The 22,498-nt window shown below is 33.2% G+C and overlaps 1 protein-coding gene across 1 annotated transcript in view; it reads left to right on the plus strand.

Moving 5' to 3' along the window:
* Chsy (Chondroitin sulfate synthase) overlaps positions 1-22,498 on the plus strand; it is a 179,657-nt gene that overhangs the window by 133,107 nt on the left and 24,052 nt on the right. Inside the window, exons 2-3 of the mRNA XM_089642931.1 lie at positions 5,494-5,634; positions 9,875-10,055. Coding sequence (XP_089499057.1) covers positions 5,494-5,634; positions 9,875-10,055 — 322 coding nt within the window. The remainder of the gene's footprint in view (positions 1-5,493; positions 5,635-9,874; positions 10,056-22,498) is intronic.

Consider the following 22,498-nt stretch of genomic DNA (forward strand, 5'->3'; position numbering starts at 1 on the left):
TATATAAATCAATAAGAATAATGGGAACCCACTAAGGCGCAGCCTGTGCGTGGGTAATATATTTAAGTTATTATTTTATTGTACCTAGAAATAAACAAATTGTGGGCATATAAAATAAAAACAAGATTACATTTTGTATAAGCGTTTTGTATAAAAAGTGTTTATAATAGTGTATAGTGAAGTTATAAGTGTTTATTGTAATATATGTAATATATGGTGAATATTTTATGAGAAACATAAATTGATACAAATTAAATAAAAAAAGTTTCAACTGCTGTGTCGAAAAGCCATAATTTTAATTCTTTTAAATATTGGGGAAGTTTAGTTATCACTTGAATATTTTTCGGTAAAAGATTGAAAGTACGAGGTCCAATGAAACTGCAGTGTGTTTGCATTTGTTTTGTGTTCGTTTGGGGAGTATAAAATACATTATTATTTATTATAAAATACATTATTTATATTGGATTTTCTATAGATACTTTACTTTTATATTTGTATTGTTAAGGATTGGTTTGAATGAGAGCTTAAAATATACTGCGGCTGTGTGCACGTTTTTATTCCTTCCGGAGGATTATCTTGTATTTTTTAAATTTTCATTTTAACTATATTTTATGTCTATATACGAGTATTGTAGGATTAGTGTTGCTGGGAAGGCTGGCATTAATTTTGGTTGCTTGGGAGACAAAGAAGTCTTTTATCAACGGAATGTTGGAGTCATTATGGATAGTTGAAATTCTACTCCATTTGGGCGCATTTAACGCTAGTCTAATGGCTTTGTTTTGAAAGTTTTTAATTATTTTTATGTGACTTGGAGCAGCATGCCCCCAAACGGGGCAAGCGTAGGTGAAGCATGGCCTTATGGTGGTTTTGTATAACAATAATTTATTGTCTGTTGATTAGCGACTTTTTTCCCATCATCGCGTAGAGCGCTGCTAGAGCAATGATTCCATATTGATGTATTGATAATGTTCAAAATAAATTGTTTTTTTTTAATTCCTTTATTTTTTCCAATTTTTACATTAATTACATACAATATTATATAAATCAATACGAATAATAGGAATAGAATAATATACCCACTAAGGCGCAGCCTGTGCGTGGGTAATATGTTTAAGTTATTATATTATTGTACCTAGAAATAAACAAACTGTGGGCATATAAAACAAAAACGAGATTAAATTTTGTCTAAGCGGTTTGTATAAAAAGTGTTTACAATAGTGTATAGTGAAGTTATAAGTGTTTAGTGTAATATATGGTGAATATTTTATGAGGAACATAAATTGATACAAATTAAATAAAAAAAGTTTCAACTGCTGTATCGAAAAGCCATAATTTCAACTCTTTTAAATATTGAGGAAGTTTAGTAATCACTTGAATATTTTTCGGTAAAAGATTGAAAGTACGAGGTCCAATGAAACTGCAGTGTGTTTCATTTGTTTTGTGTTCGTTTGTGGAGTATAAAATACAGTATTATTTCTAATGTTGATTCTGTTTTCATTTATTTCGAATTTATTTTTGTTCTCATAGTTTGCAAAATAAATAGTTTACGGAGACAGAATAGTTTAGATTCTTTGTATAACTCATCTGTTGAAAATGTTCTTTTCCGACTATGCATAACTTTGATGATATAATTTAGAGTTATTTGTAAAGGTTTTATATGTGCATGAGGCGCACCGCCCCATCCTATTATTCCGTATATGAGTGAAGATTGCACCAAAGAAAAATAAATAATTTTCAGTTTTTCAACATTGAGCACTTTTTTTTGTCTGTAAAATGTGTATGTAAGATATCTTAATTTACAGACGGTATTATTTTTCATTTTCATTTGTGATGTTCATATATTTTCTTATGTTTAGGAAAAATGTGTATTGTTTTGAGAAGTTTATTTGTGATGTGTTCTTCTGAGGTTATGGTCAATTATGATTCCTAGATATTTTATTTGGTCTGTTTTTTCTAGACTAGCACAATCGCATATGTTGGTGTTTATACATTCGTGTATTTTTATGGTGTTTGTGCAAGTAACCGTGTAATAGAACGTCCGGACACCTGCGTGGTGATCACATATGAATAATTAAAAAGAAGAAAAAAAAAACTTTAATTATTTATGTAAGAAAATTAGGATACATTTTTTTCCTTCTTTACCGCCTGCTCTGGTAACAAGTCAGACCTTTTATTTTTCTACAAATATTTTCGTACGTGTTTTACAGGTGGCGACTTCTGACTACACGGGTATTCAATGAATCCACTAGTCATAGTGATATTAATTTTTAATGGTAATAATTTAGCTTTAATTGCTAGGAATGCACTACATTACTGGTGGTAAACACCATCATTTGAATACTAGCTACTGAGACACGCAATATAATACGTAATTTTGTTGTGACGTTTCTAGAGTAATGGGTGTACTGCAAAAACTAAGCAATCATTTTATCAACCAGAAATTTAAAAAAAAATCGGTACCTATCTACTTTGTCGCTTGTCTGAATTGTTCCCACGATCATTTCCAATTTTGAAAATGACACATAAATTCAAAGCAAATCTAAGTACTAGAGTTCATTGAACTGGAGTTAGAGACAGAATCACTTTTTTTTTAATTATTCAAAGCAATGTTTAGATACTTAATCTGAATCGCCGAATAGTTTCTATAGTGTTTGTAAATATATATGTAGTTTTATTGCCGCCAGTGTGTAGTTTCAAGTTAGGATATATAATAGTTTATCTAGTTTGAAGGTGTCTCCATAGGTGTCTAGTAGTACCACACGATGGAGATAACTGTCAGACATTCGGGTTTAATACCCGAATGGTTACGAAGGTAGCCGATCTACAGGCGAGCATCTTCCGTAAGCGTTTCCCGCTTTAGAATAACTCAAAGCATCCTATAGAATGGGCGTGAGTCTATTTAGATATTACACGATAATAAACATAATCGTAATCTCAGAACGAACCTAAAATCTCCTGATCATCAAGTGGTTAATTGCTAATTTCCAACCTTCACAGTTTCCAACCTCCACAGAGGTTTATCACAAAGCACGACTGATATATGAATGATAAATTTAATTTACTTTATACTATTCGCACAGTGACATAGATTTTAGGTCTATTCATCAATCTCGAGCAAGCGTCACATAATATGATAACAATTTAGTTTTGGAATACACTTCCTGAACCACCCAATCTGTCCACTACGCAAAAAAAAAGAAAAATAGAATCATCATACTATCTACATAATCCAATATCTACCTACTCAATTAATTAAATATGTATATATCATCATCACAATAAATTCTTTATGGCCTGTATGATGTCATCTATAAGAGCCTGATAAATGTATTTTAGCAGCAATAAATCTAATTCTGTCACTCTTAGTTTGTTTTATGCGTAGGATGAAATCCAAAGTACACTCGGCTTCACAAAAATCGCACCTATTGCAAAATCTTACGAGACAATAAAGCTATCGCCTGTTTCGGGTGTGCAACATCGTCATTCTGATCCACGCCTTCGTATGAAGCCATCAGTCTCTTGAAACCGTCTGAAAACCCGTCGAACGGCAAAACGGCTTAACTTTAGTTGCCGAACATCTCTGATTGCAGTAGTGCCACCACTTGAACGGCTTCGTCAGCAGTGGTGTCCATTTTAAGGGGCTATTGTCTAGCGCTAATTATTCACGAGTGTCCTCTTCAAGGTTCGGATAGTGAATGACCTACATTTGGACATGGATATTATTTAATAAGGGAAAATTTGTATTTTATTTTGAAATTTTACTTGGAATGATTTTATTATGGTGGTGTGAAATGAAACTTAAAACTATACTGCGACTTGGGACAGGATTTATTTATTGTTATATATTTAATTGCCTACTCCTTGCGGAGGATTACTACTAGGTCTTTTATGTTTCGTAATTTCTTTCTCGCTGTATTGAGCGAGAGTGTTAATGGTTGGATTTTCACGTCCGGCTAGGCCGGCGTAGAATTTTTCCGAGTGTGAAACAATTAAATCCTTTATCAGAGAAATGTTTGTGTCTTTATGGAGAGTGTTAACCCTGATCCACTTCGGCGCATTCAACATTAATCGAATGGCTTTGTTTTGCAGGGCTTGTAATTTATTTAATTGTGTGTGAGCTGCGTGTTCCCAAACGGGTGCAGCGTATGTAAAGCCCGACCTTATGGTCGTCTTGTAGATTAGTAATTTATTGTCTGCTGATAGTCGACTATTTCTACCTAGCATCGGGTAGAGTGCTGATATTGACTTATTTGCTGATTTTATTTTCTCATTGATGTGTTTAGCCCCCGTTAAATTAGACCTACGTTTGACTTAAACTGTTCCTTTTATAGCCCAGGAAGATGACACAAGTTGTGGCACCTGTAAAGAGTATATGCGTAACATTTTATTAACTTCCCGATTCGGAAAATGAGTATCGTTAATGAAATGAAACTGGTTCCATGATATTTTATCAAAATGAAAATTCAACACTCCTTTAAAAAGTGATATAGATCATTAAAAGTGATGAAACAAAAACTAGGTTTAATAGTTACCTATGTAACCTATTTAATAATTAAAATAAAATAACTTTGTTTAAATACCACTTTATTGTATATATTTATAACCAACCGGTTTCAGTTCAGCCCGAACCTTCATCAGGGTTAATAAAAACATATTGTTTTTTTGTCAATATGTATATATTTGTATATTTGTCAATATGTTTTTATTAACCCTGATGAAGGTTCGGGCTGAACTGAAACCGGTTGGTTATAAATATATACAATAAAGTGGTATTTAAACAAAGTTATTTTATTTTAATTATTATAATTATGTATACCCACAAAGTGTTTGCTACAAGTGAAAAATTAACCTATTTAACCTAGTTTTTGTTTCATCACTTTTCATGACTTTATATGACTTTTTGTAGGTGTGTTGAATTGTCATTTTGATGACATACCCGGTCACCTCATCCTCTATACATCTCCATAATATCTATATTACCATACCAGGAGGTAGAACGATAGTCTGGCTGCAGAAAAGTTGATCTTGCCGTACGCCATTCATACCTAAGTCTTATGAAAATCTCAGATACAGTAATGGAAAAGAAAATTTTCCCTAGTTCTAGGGAAAAAAAACTTTTAAGGAAAAAGCACGAAATCTAGGGAAATTTTGGTTTTGTATTTTAAATTCTCAAGCAAATTTTGGGAATCTTTTTAATATTCTATGTATGGGGATCGGTATTAAAAGAAGTTTTGTGTTAAACGTTCATTACAGCTTCCTACTTTTGACATGTCTCACTCAAAAGCATCCCATTTTGCGGATTCTTGACCAACATCAAAAGTCTGTTTTAAAGTTCTTTTTTAGGCAACTGCCCATTTCATCTTGGTGAAACTGCCCATTTCTCAAACACACTATAATATTTCCAAACCGTATTTGACAAACACAATTAATAGTTCTTCACAGAATATCCAACATTTCAAGTTCACCATTAACCAGATGTAATTTTTATTCCAGATGCAGTCTATCCTCTACCACAACTCCAGTGGAAACCTGGCCTTCACGGGCAAGCTAAAGAAGAGGGAAGTTCATCAGGCCATCACCATGCATCCAGTCAAGGAACACAAGCACATGTTTAGGATACACTCATATCTCAAGGTTGGTAGTACTTGCACTCTCAGTCAACTGTTGAGCAAGACAATAATTCATTACACTTTTTGAAACTGAAAAATTCCAAGTTTTGTGAATTTTCTTTTTGATGCTGTTTGAAAACTTCAACAGTTCTTTTTTTTAAATAACAGAGGGCACCACTTCCGTTTACAACAGTTTTAAACTGTAAAGTCGTTAGGATAATAACTCGAATTTAATCACATGACAACTTGGACTATAACATAACTAGTATGGGTTTTCACATTAGTTAAGTTATTTATTAATTTTCTTGGTAAAATTTCCATACTCTGCTAACTTATTTATGCACAAATTATTGAAATAACACGTCCTTTCAAGTTAATAACTGCAAGAAACAACTATTTACGTCGGGAGAGATGATAAAAGAAGCATTAATTGCCAATGGTCATGAGGAGGGAAATTTTGTTCTTGAACAGAATTGTGATATCTTGGTCTAGTCCTGATTCCTAGATAGCAGTTTAAGAGGTTACTCGTAGATGACACAGGTAACAATAAAGCTGTCGATTGAAACTTAGATAAATATTATTTTTTTAATGATAAACTAATGTTTATAAGACAAGATTTTTATGCATAGCACAAGGGATAACAAATTATTTTAAGCATTAATTACTCGCCTGAAATATCCATACAAATTGAAAATAAATGCCGCTGTCGGGAATTGAACCCGCACCTTCTGATGTCCGGTCAGGTGCTCTGGACCACTGAGCTACTTTTTACTCGGGAGATGTTTTCAAGTTGTATGGATATTTCAAGCGAGTAATTAATGATTAAAATAATTTGTTATTAGATAAATATGTTTGCTGGCCCACGAATCATTCCTACCGTCTGCTAATAAAGCCGTCCGAGCTCACTGTAATCTATCACAAAATAAGGGTCAGAAGTGTTTTGTTAACCTCGGAGTTTTTGTTTAAAAAACATTGGGAGGCAACCAAAGTGTAGTTACAAAAAGAATTAATTCGGATTTCAATGTATTTAGCATCAATGAGGTTACTTTTAAACGGCACGGGGGCTCCTTCGAAGCCAGAATCAAGTTTGCCTCTCGGAAGCTAGACCTGAACTTTACGCCCACTGTTGAATTCGGCAGCCACCTCTGGTCTGGAGCCCCAAAATCCCTTAAAAAAACACTTTTCCGTTTGATAGATTCCCCTATCTTAGCACACGGATTGCAATCTTTAGAAAACAGGCATCAGATTGGTATGCTGTCCTTGTTCTACCGGCATTATAATGGAAGATGCTCCGAATAACTAGCATCATTGATCCCTTCGACGCTGGTGCATAGTACGAAAACACGCCAAATGCATGCCCAATACACTTGATATTTGTCACATGAGAACGGGTCGCTTCTACAACTCGTTCTTAAGTTCAAGAGCTCGGCTGTGGAACGATTTGCTGGCCTCTGTGTTTCCTCTCTCCTACAATATGGGTTTCTTCAAGACCCATGTTCACTGCTTCTGCAGACTGATGGAACCTAAGCGCAAGCCAAATACTAAGTTTGGTGATCGCGCTTTCGGAGTATCTGGGCCGAAGGCTTGGAATAAACTCCCTCCGGAACTAAGATCCATAACAAGTCCAACAGAATTCAAGTTTAAACTAAAAACTTACATTTTTAAGTTGTCGTACTCTTAAATTAAATGGTGACCGGGTATGTCATCAAAATGACAATTCAACACACCTCCAAAAAGCGATATGAAGTCATGAAAGTGATGAAACAAAAACTAGGTTTAATAGTTACCTTTGTAACCTATTTAACTCTATATTACTTTTTGGAGGTGTGTTGAATTTTCATTTTGATGAAATATCATGGAACCCTTTTTGGTATCTCCAACTCCTTCGTTATCTATTGAGTAAATATTACTTTTATAGGCTTTACACAGATGGAGCTGTATGCAAAGGTTTGAATACTGATTTTAGGTTACAGGTGAATACTACGCATTTAAAAAAACTTGTTTTACTCAAAATTTTCATCATAAGTTGTGTAATATCCTCAATACGTAGTGTATGAGCTCACCCATAGATGGCACTAGATTAGCCTGCTGATTAAGATATCAAAGCCCATTGCCAATCTATCACATTAAAAGTCCAAGTGCTTTGTTGGAGCCGAAGTTTTATTTAGTTTGTGAGAAACCCTGGAGACACAACAAGTTGTTATTGCATCCATCTCCTCAATTCTTGTTGGTGGCCAAAGTGGGATGCTGAGGTTATTTTACTAGTGTTCAGTGCAAATGTGCCTCCAGGAACCAAATTAAGAGAATATACTTCTTTTGTTGTTTTAATTTGTCCACAGTCATGATCTATCTTTATATTATTTATTTATTTCTATACATACATTACAGTGCCTACCAAATTGTTGTTGTTAATATGGTGTTTTAATTTTTTTTTTTTTTTGCTGGGTGTGAGGTAGGTTTGAGTAGGTGACACTGTGGTGGGTAATGTTATATGTTTCGTGAACACCTCACTGGGAGAACCTGTGCTGAGGTGTTTACGTGGTTATGGTTAAATGGTATAGGTCTCGCAAGTTAAGTTGGCTTCATCACAGTACTCACACAGATGCAAAACTTACATACAGCGTGTTTCGATTTAAGATTGAAAAAAAAAACAATTGATGATTATTTCACAATTGAGAACTCTAAGCCAAAGCGTGTTGAAGTCGGTCACATAAAACTTATTTTGTTTTACGACATCGTTATTGAAATATTGAAGTTTATCATTTTTTTTCTAAACTAATGTGATAATTTTCAGGATTGAATTCAAATGGGTAGGTATTCTTAAAAAATACAATGGTATTGCTAACAATTCTTAGGACGGGTTGTTTCGGAGAACTTGAACAATTCTTCAAATTTCAAAGTTAATTTTCAAGTTCTGTGAAAGATATTTTTAAATTCTGTTTTTATTTCAGTTCTGTCAAGCAACTAGCCTATAATGATATAATAACAGAATTTGAATAGGACTTTCACAGAACCCGTAAATGAACGTTGAAATTTGAAGAATTGTTCAAATTCTCCGAAACAACCCGTCCTTAGTCATTTATGTAAGAATGCTGTACATAACAAACTTCCATCGATAATGACCCTAATTCACGGAAATTACGGCAATTGGAATTTATACCTAATTGTTTTTCGGGGAATAATTATTATTCTGACCAGAAATATTTATTTTACAAAGCATGTTTAATATTAATTTGATATATTTCCTAGAAGTATAATTAACCCACATTTCCAAAATTTTATCGTTTCCTAGAATATTTATTTATCTATTTTAACGAAGGGATGGTTTCTTTATGTCTTTGAAATATGTTTATATTATGCATAAAATAATTAAACACGCGGAATAAAATTTCACGACTTTGTTCATTCAGTGATTTGCCACGTCCCGTTTTGTAACAGGACTCCATGATGTCGTAATAAATATTCACTTGCACACTTTAAAAACACTCTGTAAATCTACTAATTCGAATTAAAAATGATGAAAACTATTTATTATTTCAAATTCAAAAATTGGTAATTATTTCACTTGCGATATGTAGGTGCACGTATGTTTAAATCAAATTACGAACTGAATGAATAGGACACCCCGTAAGTATACCCCGTAACGGTATTGTTAAAACTTGCCTCTCTTCTAACTAGTTACAATAGGTGAGCGTAAGCAAGACAGAGAGCCTTATCGCGTTAGTGGGCGGCGCTTGACGTTCACACAGATAGACCAATACATCAATTCTAAGCATTTTTATTGCTTCCTTCTTTCGTTGCGTTACCTATACATGTATTTATGTGTATTGGTTAAATTTTCTTATATAAGTGTAAGTTGGGATTTAAATTTTTTTTAATGGTTATTGTACATTTTATTTAAAGAAAAAGGAAAAAAATATTTATTTATATGCACATATATACATACACCCATGTATACACATACGTGCATATATGCATGCATACACACATATAAATAAACACATGTATACATACATACATTCACATTCATCCATGATTATGTTTGGTTTGATGTTATAATGTTTTGTATAAAGTGGATATATTGTTTTTTGATCCAGGCTGTGATCAGTTTTTTGTGAATGTTTGTGTATGTATTTCCCATTAGTAGTAGTTTCAGAGTGGTGGGCATACAATTAAAAAGTTTTGTAGCGTTATACTGGAAGTGTCTTTGTCCATGTGTGGTATATTCCTAATGAAGATTAAAGTCCTTATGCTTTTCTTTTCAGAATCTGAAAATCCAAGATCTGAAAGTGTCGGCGATCGCCCTCCACCGCGACATCTTCATAGCGGCACGGGAACTCCGGCTGGACCCCACCAGCCTCCCCGCCTTCCAGCTGGCCGACTCCGTACCCCTGTACCTCTATCCCCAGGGGCACACGCAGTATCTGGGCGACACCAATATCCTAGGTAAATTGTCTTTCATGAGCCTTCTGGCATCCAGCTTTGGATTTACCGATCCTCGGCAGCTCTTACTCATGCTAAACCTGCAGTTATTTTCAAATCGTCAGCCCATTTCATCTTTGGGGGACCTCTGATTCTCTTTCTCAACCAAAGATGCCATTTGATGATACTGTGATTCCAGCGGTCACCTGTAAGTCGTGTAACTATGCTGGGCTGAGCATGACTGGGAATTCACTATATGGATCGATCATTTACCCAAGGACGGGTGATTTCTGAGAATTTAAACAATTCTTCAAATTTAAAAGTTAATTTTTAAGTTCTGTGAAAGATTTTTTCAAGTTCTGTTAATATTTCAGTTCTGTTAAGCAACTAGCCTATACCTATATAATAACAGAACTTGAATAGGACTTTCACAGAACCCGAAAATGAATGTTGAAATTTGATGAATTGTTCAAATTCTCCAAAACAACCCGTCCTTAGGTAAATTATCGATCCATGTAGTGAAGACCCAAGTCTGGAACTTATATATATATATGTATATATTTTTTTACTAATATGAATGTATTTGTCTCCAAATTTTATTTTTATTTTGATGATATATTTAAAGAGATTATAAACAACTGTAAAATTAAGATGTACATATTACAAACCCAACAGAATTCATGTCTAAACTAAAAACATACCTTTTTGGGCTCTTAAACCCTTAAATTAAATACAGCAAATACCTGAGATTAGCATTCCCGTATTGTCTTTAATAAATCGTATTCACACTTTTCTAATAGAATTTACATTATTCAAAGCCTCACTACTTAATCTGTCTTACAGCGAGAGACGAATGATATTTTCGAACGTTGTTCCCAATCCTACTGATCAACTGTTGAACTGAAATTTTGGCTCAACATTCCTTAAATGCACAAAGAAGCTCTTCCCAATGCAACTCTCCTATAAAGCTAGAAGAACCAAACAGCTGGATTAACCTCAGGCTCAGTAAAAGGATTAGTTATAAAAAGTGTCAACAGAGTGAAAAATGACACCGAAATGTCCAACGTCTTTTTTTACGTATTGCGTATTATTTTTAGTATCAAATTAATATGAACAGTGAAGATGAAGATATTTATGATAATATGTATATTGCAGGATGAAATAATACATAGGTATACAAGTTTTTTTTTTTAAAAAAAGGAAGACAAACATTCCCGAGTTACGAATAACCTGACAATATTTGAAAATCTCCTACTACCACCACAGAAAGCGGAAAATCTTGCTTGTGTTGTGATGGAGGACTTAGCCAGCCGAGGAATTGAACACGCTACGCCTGGGTGGGACCCAAGCGCGATGTCAACTCGGCCACCGACCATATATATTATATTATAAAATCCTTGTACTGTTGTACAGCGTACAGCCCAACATAAAATTTGATTTTCTTCTCCTAAACAAGCCCATTAAGGAACATACATATATATAATTATAATAAATACAGTATACTAGAATGTTTGTAACAGATTCATAATTTTTTTTCAATGCATATTTTATTGTTTCATTAACTAAGCTTTGTTTTGTAAAATTCCCAATCGGGCAAAATAAAGATTGATGATTACAAAGATGGTTTACAACAAACTGTAGTGTTTATCTTTATAATAATAATAACAAACTTACTTGTCTTGTGTGTATTACCTACTTACATTATTGTACTCTTGTAACTACACTATATTTATATAAACTTATCGAACTCATTGTCCAAATTCCAATAACACCGTAACTATATACTTGAATTGTATCTACTTAACTACCTACCTATATCTGTTATATTTTTCTCAAGTTTATGTATTAGTTTAACCTATGTTCTGTAAAATATTCAACCGACGTACTTTGTACAATAAACTTTGCTTGCTTATGTTTATAAAATAATAACACCATAACAATAACCCTACACATTGTTATGTAAGTTCATACTCAATTTATTATGCTATGTAATTAAAATATTTTATAATGCTACTGAACAACAAAACCCATAACATGTATATGTAAAAGCCTTCTAGGCGTTAATAAAATGAAATAAATAAATAAATACCAGAATTAATAGTGGCATTTCCAATTAAATGTGTTCCAATTATGTTCTCTGCATGAAAACTGTATCTAAGTTTCTCTAATAAACAATAAACAATGTTGATCTCAAGTGACCTCCCAGTTAAGTATGGTCGTGTATATTATCTTGTCTTACGTAGAAGCATCACAAAACCACATCAGTAGCAGTCTATGTAATAGTTTTTACAAATCTGCAAATCATTGTATTTAATTGGTAATACTAATTATTCTTTGAACCAATTGATTTTTCGTTTAGTGGGTGCGCTAATAATTGGTGTTGAAAGTTACCGGATAACTTGTGAAAATGACAATTCAACACACCTTTAAAAAGTGATATAAAGTCATGAAAAGTGATCAAACTAAAAAAAGGTTAAATAGGTTACTTTGGTTAGGTTTATAGATTAGTTTTTTTCATCGCTTTTATTGACTTTATGTCACTGGTGTGTTGAATTGTCATTGTGCTGAGTTTTTTTTTTTTTTTTTTTTTTTATATTTACTCCACACAGGAGGCCCTGAAGAAAATAATTTCCCTCAGGGCCTATGTCATCTTTGGGGATGCTGTGTGGAGGGTCTTTTTGTGGAGAGGAAGGAGTGAACATGGGTCTTGAAGAGTCCCATGTTGTAGGAGGGAGGAAACACAGAGGCCGGTTACAGCTATTTATTGAAATAGCTGTAACAGCAGTAAAAATTAGTCAAACTAATTGGAGGATGTAGTGGTTCGTTTCTCAATTCATTATATCATGTTTTGTCAGTTCTCTATCTATTTTGAGTTTGACTTCTTCTCAAAATCATTATGAGGTGATGGATTACTTATTGATTTTACAGATGCCATTTTCCTTTCCCTTATAACTTTATGGATACCTTTTTCCTGTTGCTTTATGATGTTTTCTCTTTCCTTTCTTCTTTCCTTTCATTCTTTCCTTCTTTCCTTTCTTTCTATGATGTTATAGATGTTTTTGCCTTTCTCTTTATGACTATATGGATGCCTTTTTCCTGTTCCTTTGTGATGTTTCGGATGATTCATCCCTACTTTCTTATGATGTTATAGATGCCTTTTTCCTTTTCTTTTATGACTTTATGGATGCCCATTTCCTGTTCCTTTATGTTTTGGATGACTCTTCCCTTCTGTGATGTTATGAATGTTTTTTCCTTTCTCTTTATGGCTTTATGGATGCCTTTTTCCAGTTTCTTTGTGATGTTATGAATGACGCTTCCCTGTTTCTTTATGGTATTATGGATTAACTTTTCCTTACCGTTTATTTTATTTTTTTGCCTTGTTTATTCCAGATCTCTCGGAGGGTTGTGCAATCCCACGAGTTCCATATAAAACAAAGAATATAAAGCAAAAATAAGTAAATGTAAGATAGAAAAGAAATATAATAATAAAGAAAACACATCTATGACGTCAGGAATGGCTCCAACGTTTGTAAATGGAACAAGTCCCGTGCTGCTTTTCGCTAGTTTTTCTTGCCTTAGAATATTCGACACTCTGTTTCAAGCTAAATATTGCCATATCTTTTTTTTTATTTTTATAGTGAATACCTCACAAGAGTCCCAACTGCTCCCGTCTGGAGCCAGTGAGACTATGGCATCCCCAATTGGGGGATGTTGTGAGGCTGAAGGTAAGTGGGGAAGGGAAAGAGGAAGGTGGGGAAGTACCTGGCTATTCAGATCTAGTCACTAAACACGGCTAAAGCCATTTGGAGCAACGTTTCAATTCTGAATGGTGGTCTTACACCAGGGCGATACTGGTAGTATCTTCCACTCTGGAACGTGCCGCAAATATACTATATATTATTTTAATTAATTAATTGTGAAATAACACAAATTAATCAAATAAAGTTTATTTGCGCACGCCGGGTTCGAACCCGCGACCTTCGGAATGGCAGTCCAATGCGTTACCACTGGACTATGCCGGCCGTCAAAATCTGTTGACAGTTTAGATTTAAAACCAAATTAACGCCCCATAGTAAGAATTCAAAGATGTTTCAAAGGGAGATATGTAAACACAAATGTTAGAGGGAGCGAATACTAAAAAACGATAATAATTAAGCAAAAATGGTGAATATATTTAATAAAAGAGGACTCGTTTGAAATAGAGCAAAAATCTCTCGACAAATGCTTTAGTTGCATAGAAACAGTGTGAATTTTTTCATGTCTATAACATATTAAATAATAGAACAAAACGTGTTTTTAATCGGAATTTCATATAATTAACGTTTCGGCATAAAAAAATGTATAGATAGTATCTTCAAAAATAACTTAACAGAAATTGGGTTTGCAGGGGTTTAGTTGTCCGAGTTCTCTTTCAAATATTCTGGATATTATTGTGGCAAGACATGTCGTCCTATAGTTGGAGGCATTCCTTTATGACATTACGGATGACTTTTCCTGTTTGGATGTTATGGATCTCTTAGGACGGGTTGTTTCGGAGAATTTGAACAATTCATCAAATTTCAACGTTCATTTTCGGGTTCTGTGAAAGTCCTATTCAAGTTCTGTTATTATATCATTGTAGGCTAGTTGATTGACAAAACTGAAATAAAAACAGAACTTGAAAAAATCTTTCACAGAACTTGAAAATGAACGTTGAAATTTGATGAATTGTTCAAATTCTCCGAAACAACCCGTCCTTAGTGTTTCAGAAAAACATTCTTATCATTCTATTGAAGTTCTCGTTGAATGCAGAAATCACTTAACATTATATGAATACACTTAATGATGAACTTCTCCACAACATCAAATTAATGTTTACTAGCTGACGTGTACCCGGCGTTACTCGGGACTTATAAATGGTATTAGATTATTTTGACGTATCTCATAGGTTTTAGCCAACGTTAGTAATGTAAGCACGCGAAAATATTTTTTTTCAACATGATTATAAAACATCGACTTTTCTCTACTATCTATAAATATAATATGCATGTATTATATATAAACCTTCCGGAAGAAAATGGTGGTGGAAACCTTAGCGCACAAACAGACAGACGCGAATAGCAACTTTATTTTATACTATTTAGTATATGGCAATTTTAATTGAATCCAATACAAGTTAATTATGTTTACTGGTTTAATCACAGACATAGGAATTAATAGACGAGAAGATAATGGCGAGGGGTAAAATCAACTGTTGAAGAACGAAGGGGGTTAAGCTGACTGTGATTCGTCAATAAATCAATCTGACAGTAAATAGGCATCTCGCATTATAATATCACCATTTAGTTCTTAAAAGTAAAATCTGCTTTTGAATGAATAGACATTTTTACATGGGAGCGCAAATTACTCGTCACGTTATGAACTAATTTGCGAAGTCCAAATTCGGCAAAGTAAATTTCTTCTGTTTGCAGAGTCGTAGTTAGTTTCAGAGTATTTAGTTAAGACACTTTTACAAATGTTTCATAATTTACTTACCCCAGTAAACAACGATGAGCACACTTGAGAATCGCTACATTGTGATGTGATAGTATATGTTTCTAAAACTGATCCATATAATACGGTGTGAATAAGCTTAAAATAATGCTTACTTATGGAATGTAATACGACAATTGGGTTTATTCTCTTTTTCACGTCTATTTTTACAAGTTTTCATATCACAAGTCAACATTTTGCCGTGTTATTTCGTAAAATGAACCGATGATGCCTCGACCATAGTTCGCACAAGAATGATGACGTCACGTTTTCAAATTTCACTTGAGGCCATACGCGAGCCCAGCCGGCTCCAATGGAACCGGTATGGGGAGTGGGGATAATACGCTTTTAATCACTTAGGGCAGGTCTACTAATATTCATATGTCTATGGGTTTAATAAATAATTCATAAACAACTGACTGCATTTGTTGATTATTTGTTATAACTGATAATGAATAATTTAATGATATTATTCTGCACTTTGTATTGCAATGACAGATTACATATTTGCACCATTCAGAATCTGGAAAATTCAATTAACAGAATATTATGACTGTTATTTTACGATTGATTTCTTTGAAAATCATGTTATGTATCACGTTTATCCGCATCTCGGAAGTCGAAGATCGTAAGTCATTCTATAAAAAAATGAATGAGAGATAAAAAATATTATATATTACATTTAGTGATAATACATTACAAAATAATAACAACATAAAATAATAACGTTATTTATAATCTTAGGGAAATCAACATTGCAAATTTAAACTTTGTTGATGATAATGTAGTAGAATTAGCTAACTTACTTCATAATAATATAAACAGATATATAGATGTAGAGCCAACAGTTAGACCAAAATTACCAAAATTGCACACATCAAAGAAATTATCTAAATTAATTTTTGAATTAAATAACATAATTTTACCAAAAATTATATTTGACGAAATTAGTTTTTTAGATCTTCATACAATAGTATATGCTAGTGCTATTACTGTTTGTAATAAGTTAGGAATTAAATTATCATCCTCTGATGATAGATCATATAGTTATAGTAAACCAGAATGGCAGATCAAATTAGAAAATGATGTAGTATTTTTAAAAAGTAACATAGCTAGAGTAATAGAATATAAAAATGGAAATAGAAGTAGGAAAATTTGTGAGACATGTAGATGAAATTGGGAGAAAATTTGGTTATAACATAGATAGTCATAATAATGAAAATATAATCAATGATTTATTGGATTTATTAAAACAAAAATTTGGCGTAAAAGCTAGTAGATTAAAAAGATATAATTATACTTGTAATAAAAAAAATAATAACAGATTATTCCAGAAAAATGAAAAAATATTTTATTCCAAACTTGACGATAAACAAAATATTATTTCGAATAATAATATTCCGTTGCCATCTGAATCAGATATGCGAGATTTTTGGACTAAAATTTGAAGTTAAGATATAAAACATAACGAGTCAAGTCCCTGGATAGAAAATGAAGAACTCAATTTTTCAGGCATTGAACAGATGAGTTTTTCTAATATATCGGTTGAATTGTTAACCAAAAGTATTAAAAATACTCATAATTGGAAAGCCACGGGTTGCGATTGGATACATAATTTTTGGTACAAACGTCTGACTACTTTACATCCTCTTTTGGCAAAAAATCTTTCAAAATTTGTCAGTCAACCTCGAAATTTTCCAAATTTTCTAACTAAGGGCATTACTTATATGTTGCCCAAAAGCGAAAATATTAATAATCCCTCTCAGTACAGACCCATTACATGTTTACCGACAATATACAAAATTTTAACCTCTTGCTTGACAGATTTAATATATACTCATTTAGATGAAAAAAATATTTTGTCTGAACAACAAAAAGGTTGTCGCAGAAAACATATGGGATGTAAAGAACAATTAGTTATTGATTCTGTAATTCTAAAACAGATTCAAACTCGAAAACGTAATTTACATACTTGCTATATAGACTACCAAAAGGCTTTCGATAGTGTCCCGCACTCGTGGCTGATCAAAGTATTAAATATATATAAAATTAACCCCATTATTATTAGCTTTTAGGAAAATATTATGTCCTTTTGGAATACCAATTTACTTATCAATTTAAAGGTAAGAAAATAGTAATACCGGACATTTCAATTAAAAGGGGAATTTTTCAAGGAGACTCATTGAGTCCTCTTTGGTTTTGCTTAGCATTGAATCCTCTATCTAAAATGTTAATTAAAAGCAAGTTTGGAATAAAAGTTAAGGGTAATACAAGGGAGAGTGGTACAATTTCGCATTTATTATTTATGGATGATATAAAATTATTTTCGAATTCTGAACAAAATTAAGAGGAAATGATCGAGGTAGTTAAAAACTTTTCAGATGATATCAAAATGACTTTTGGTTTAGATAAATGTAGAACGATCCATATAGAGAAAGGCAAAATTGTAGATGGGGCCGAGAGTATATTTAGAAATTTCAAAATTACTAGTATGAAAAGGGATGAGGTTTATAAGTATTTAGGATACCCACAATCAAATAGATTAGACCATACTAGTATTAAAAATGATATTAGGATTAAATTTCAAACTACGATCAGGAAAATTTTAAAATGCAATCTATCTGCTAAAAATTTAGTAAAAGCAATAAATACTTGGGCAATACCTCTATGAACGTACTCATTTGGCATAATTAAATGGTCCAATACAGATTTAGATAACTTAGAAAGATTAATTAGAACTACTCTAACAAAGTTTAATTGCCATCATCCAAATTCAGCCATAGAACAAATTAATTTACCTAGAAATTTAGGAGGTAGAGGTATAGTCAAAATAACTTCTTTGAAACATAATCAGGTAGAAATGCTGAGAACTTTTTTCCATAGGAAAGCTCATAGCTCAGAAATGCACAAAATAATTTGCAAGGCAGATAGAAATATTACACCTTTAAATTTAAACGATGAGAATGCCAACATTTTTATAAATCCCAACCAGGAATTATTAGATTTCTGGTCAAATAAAATTTTACACGCAAAACACTTCAATTATCTCAACCAAACGTATGTTGACAAATTTTCGTCAAACAAATGGTTGAGTATTGGAGAGTTGAGCGCAGAAATAGAAGGATTTATGCTAGCCATTCAGGATAGAGTCATTAATACTAAAAATTATAGGAAGCATATAATCAAAGATACAAATCAAATTGATGATTTGTGTAGAAAATGTTTGGCTTTTCCGGAAACTATAGAACATATTATATCGGGATGTTCTATATTAGCACCGTCCGAGTATACATTTAGGCACAATCAAGTTTTAAAAATAATTCACCAAAGTTTGGTAATTAAACATTACTTGATTGACTGCCGTAATATAATACCATATTATGAATACGAACGAAATTCATTTATAGAAAACGAATTTTTAAAAATATATTATGATAAAACTATACTAACAGACCGAACGATTAGTCATAATAGACCCGATATAGTTTTACATGACAAAATTAAAAAAATAACATATCATTGATGTCGCTATTCCAAATTCCTGTAATATTAAAAAATCTGTTAATGAAAAAATAAGAAAATACACAGATTTAGGAAATGAAATAAAAAGAATTTGGCATTCTCAGACTATAAAAATATTACCATTCGTTATTTCGGCTACTGGCATTATACCTAGCTCTCTCGTTAAAAATTTAGGCGTATTAGATCTATCAAAAAATTTATATATAAAGATGCAAAAGTCGGTCATTTTGAATACATGTAGGATAATGAAAGATTTTTTAAATATTTATGTTGAGGGATCAGTAGGATTTATAGGCCCTGTTAGGAGTTCTACCGAGCCGAACCCTCTGATATGAAAATATCTGGAGTCGGTGAATTATTTTCCCATTTGATCTCTGGTGAGTTGACGTGTTGTTCTTGTATTGTTTTGTATTTATTTTGCTTATATAATGCACTTGCATAATGTTGATTGACTAGATGATCATTTGTGGAAAAGTGTGTGGAAGGGTTTAGTTTTTCCTATGGGGAAGATTTAACCCGGACATAAAATCGGAAGTTATAAATAATATATTATTCCCATTTCGGGAAAGACAACAAATTAAATAAAAGGAACTTACTTTTACATAAGAAAACGAATTTAAAAGAGAGTTTTATGAACAGTGTACATAGATTTTAAAACCGACTAGACAGTTAGCACAATTAAATGGAAAATATTTCATAAATACTTTAAAAGAAATAAACACAGAAGTTCTTTTGGAGTTCCAAGGAAAGAATGTGTCACTCATTAACCCCTCCATATTTTATAATAGAATTTTTATCTTTTTTTCTATCATGTAAAAGTAAATAATTTTTCTGATGTTAGAAAGAGAAATAATAATTCTTTCCAGTTTGTCTCAAATATTTATACTGGAATCCATTAATAAAATACTAAAAATAGCTCAAATGAATAATTCATATTTCGCACCGCTATCGTAACAATCAATTTAACATAAAAAATTATATCTAATTTTTTATTATATTAACAAGATAACAGTGAAGGTACAGTTTTCTTACAAATTCTCCAAACAAAATGAAAGTATTTTCGATATATCGAGTTCTCTCAATTTTTCTATGGTTGGAGTAAAAAATTAAGTAAAAATGTGGTTAGCGTTTTTGGCAACATATACCACGTTTGATATTAAAATTTTATTATTTAGAAATAGTCATGTTTATTTTAAATGTATCCACCGGAAAGATAATTTTATCAAGTTTATAAAACAGTATTTGTTTTTACAGTGAATTAAAAAAAAAAAGATGTATATAGCACATTTGAAATACACAGAAAACATTGCACACTGAACAATTGTGAAGAATGTTCTGAAGGGTTAGTAAAACTGTTCAGGAAAAAGCTTTTGCCAATGTTTTTTTTTGTTCTTTGCTGGAAGTTTTAGATTACTAGGTAATGCGTTGTATTGCTTATATGCGATGTATTGTAAGGAGTTTATTCCAAATTTAGTTGTGTAAGAAGTGTATTTGATTTTGTGATTGTGTTTTGTGCTGGTAGAATTAAAGACTGGTTTAGTGTTAGCGTGTGAGTGTTGAATTATTTGTAGAATGGCAGTTGTGATGTTATATTTGGCAGAATCTTAAAAGGAAGTATTTGTGTCTGTGAGTATATATCTTTGACATGTGTATCATTGATATATATTCCTTACGGCTCTATTTTGAATGACTTGTATTTCGTATGTTTGTTTTTTTGGTAATGCTGCCCCAGATACTAACTAGGTAACTGTCAGGTGAGAGTGGATCATAGCATAATATGTGGCACGCAGTAGAGATGTGGGGAGCTATCCTTGAAGTCGATAGAGTACACCGGTTTTCGGAGAAATTATGAATTTTACATACTCAACTTTACATTAACTTTGTGGCTCGCATAATTTACAATATAAACACATAGATTTGTTTTTGATCACTCTATTTTAATTATACTCAACCTGTTGCGGCGTGAATGGACTGTAATTGCGGTATTTTGTGATATTGTTTGATCGACTTACCAATATCTCCAAGCTGTCAGCACCTTTCCACTTTGCACTGCGGTAATCACCGGTGGGGTAATTGTTAGTATTGGAGGAGGTCAAGGAAAGGAATAGTGATATTGGATTTGCGAAATGGTTCAATGCGTTATAGATTGCTATTTTTATGCACTTTTCACGGCGTTCTTTGCGGTATAACATTTGCCGTTTATAGCGCGGCGCGGTGGTTTTAATAACTCAAGATAGGTTATGCGGAAGCGGTCGGTTGAACCTTGCGGGCGGCGCGATACTTTAACAACTGACTCATGTAGGTAAAAGGCGCGTTACGCGGGTGGGAAACAACAGAACCAAATACTTTGCAACAATAACTGGCCCGAGCATGCCCCCCGCCTTGACCAATGGTCAAAGTAACTAATACAACAAAAGAAACACGTTATGAAAGGATTCAATAAACAATACTGAACCCGCGGTAGAACTAAATTCTAAATTAACTAAATCTAAGATAACGTTAAAGTTATTGTGTAGGCAGGGGACAGAGTTTAACGACTGCCCTGCGATATGTTCCGGAGTTAGTCTTAACGTCCGCAGTGCGGATCACCCCATCTACGCCGGGGTGGACGTTTACCACTACGCCAATAGGCCATTGTAGTGGTGCGATATTGTCACTCTTAATTATTACCACGGTGCCTTTCGTTATTGGATTCGAATTTGTATTCCATTTCTGACGCGATTGCAGCGTGTTCAGATACTCCATTCGCCATCGATTCCAGAAAGTCTGGACGAGACGATCGACAAGATGTTTTCGTTGCAGCAAATTTACTGGCGCATCTGACAAATCAGCAGCGGGTAAAGATTGTAATGGAGTGAGCGTTAAAAAATGCGCGGGTGTTAAAGGCAATGGAGCCGAAACATCGGTAACGCTGAGCACTGATAATGGGCGTGAATTTAGAATAGCTTCAATCTGATGAAGAACCGTTTGCATCTCTTCGTATGTGAGAAGAGATGTACCCACAACTTTATTTAAGTAACATTTAATGCACTTAATGTTACTCTCCCAGATCCCACCGAAGTGGGGTGCTTGTGGAGGATTCATCTTCCACTCGATACGGTTTTCCAACAAATTTTCTGAGAATTCTTTCTTGTAGTCCGGTGACTCTAAAAGTTCGAATAAAGCCTTCAAATGCGATTTGGCTCCTACGAAATTTGTCCCATTATCAGAATACATTACATTTACAGGCCCTCGACGGGATAGAAAACGTTTGAACGCGTTGAGAAAGACTTCGGTCGAGAGGTCTGAATCGAGTTCAATGTGAACCGCGCGGGTCACCAGACAGATAAATAAGCAAATGTATGCCTTTTGGCTTCTAACACCCCGACGTCTATGCGGGATTATTTGAAGCGGCCCAGCGTAGTCGACCCCCGTGTGCAGAAAGGCCTTAGCTT

This window comes from Hesperophylax consimilis, chromosome 2 (genome assembly GCF_061612785.1).
Source record: "Hesperophylax consimilis isolate HC1 chromosome 2, BYU_Hcon_1.0, whole genome shotgun sequence".
In the NCBI taxonomy this organism is placed as follows: Eukaryota; Metazoa; Arthropoda; class Insecta; order Trichoptera; family Limnephilidae; genus Hesperophylax; species Hesperophylax consimilis.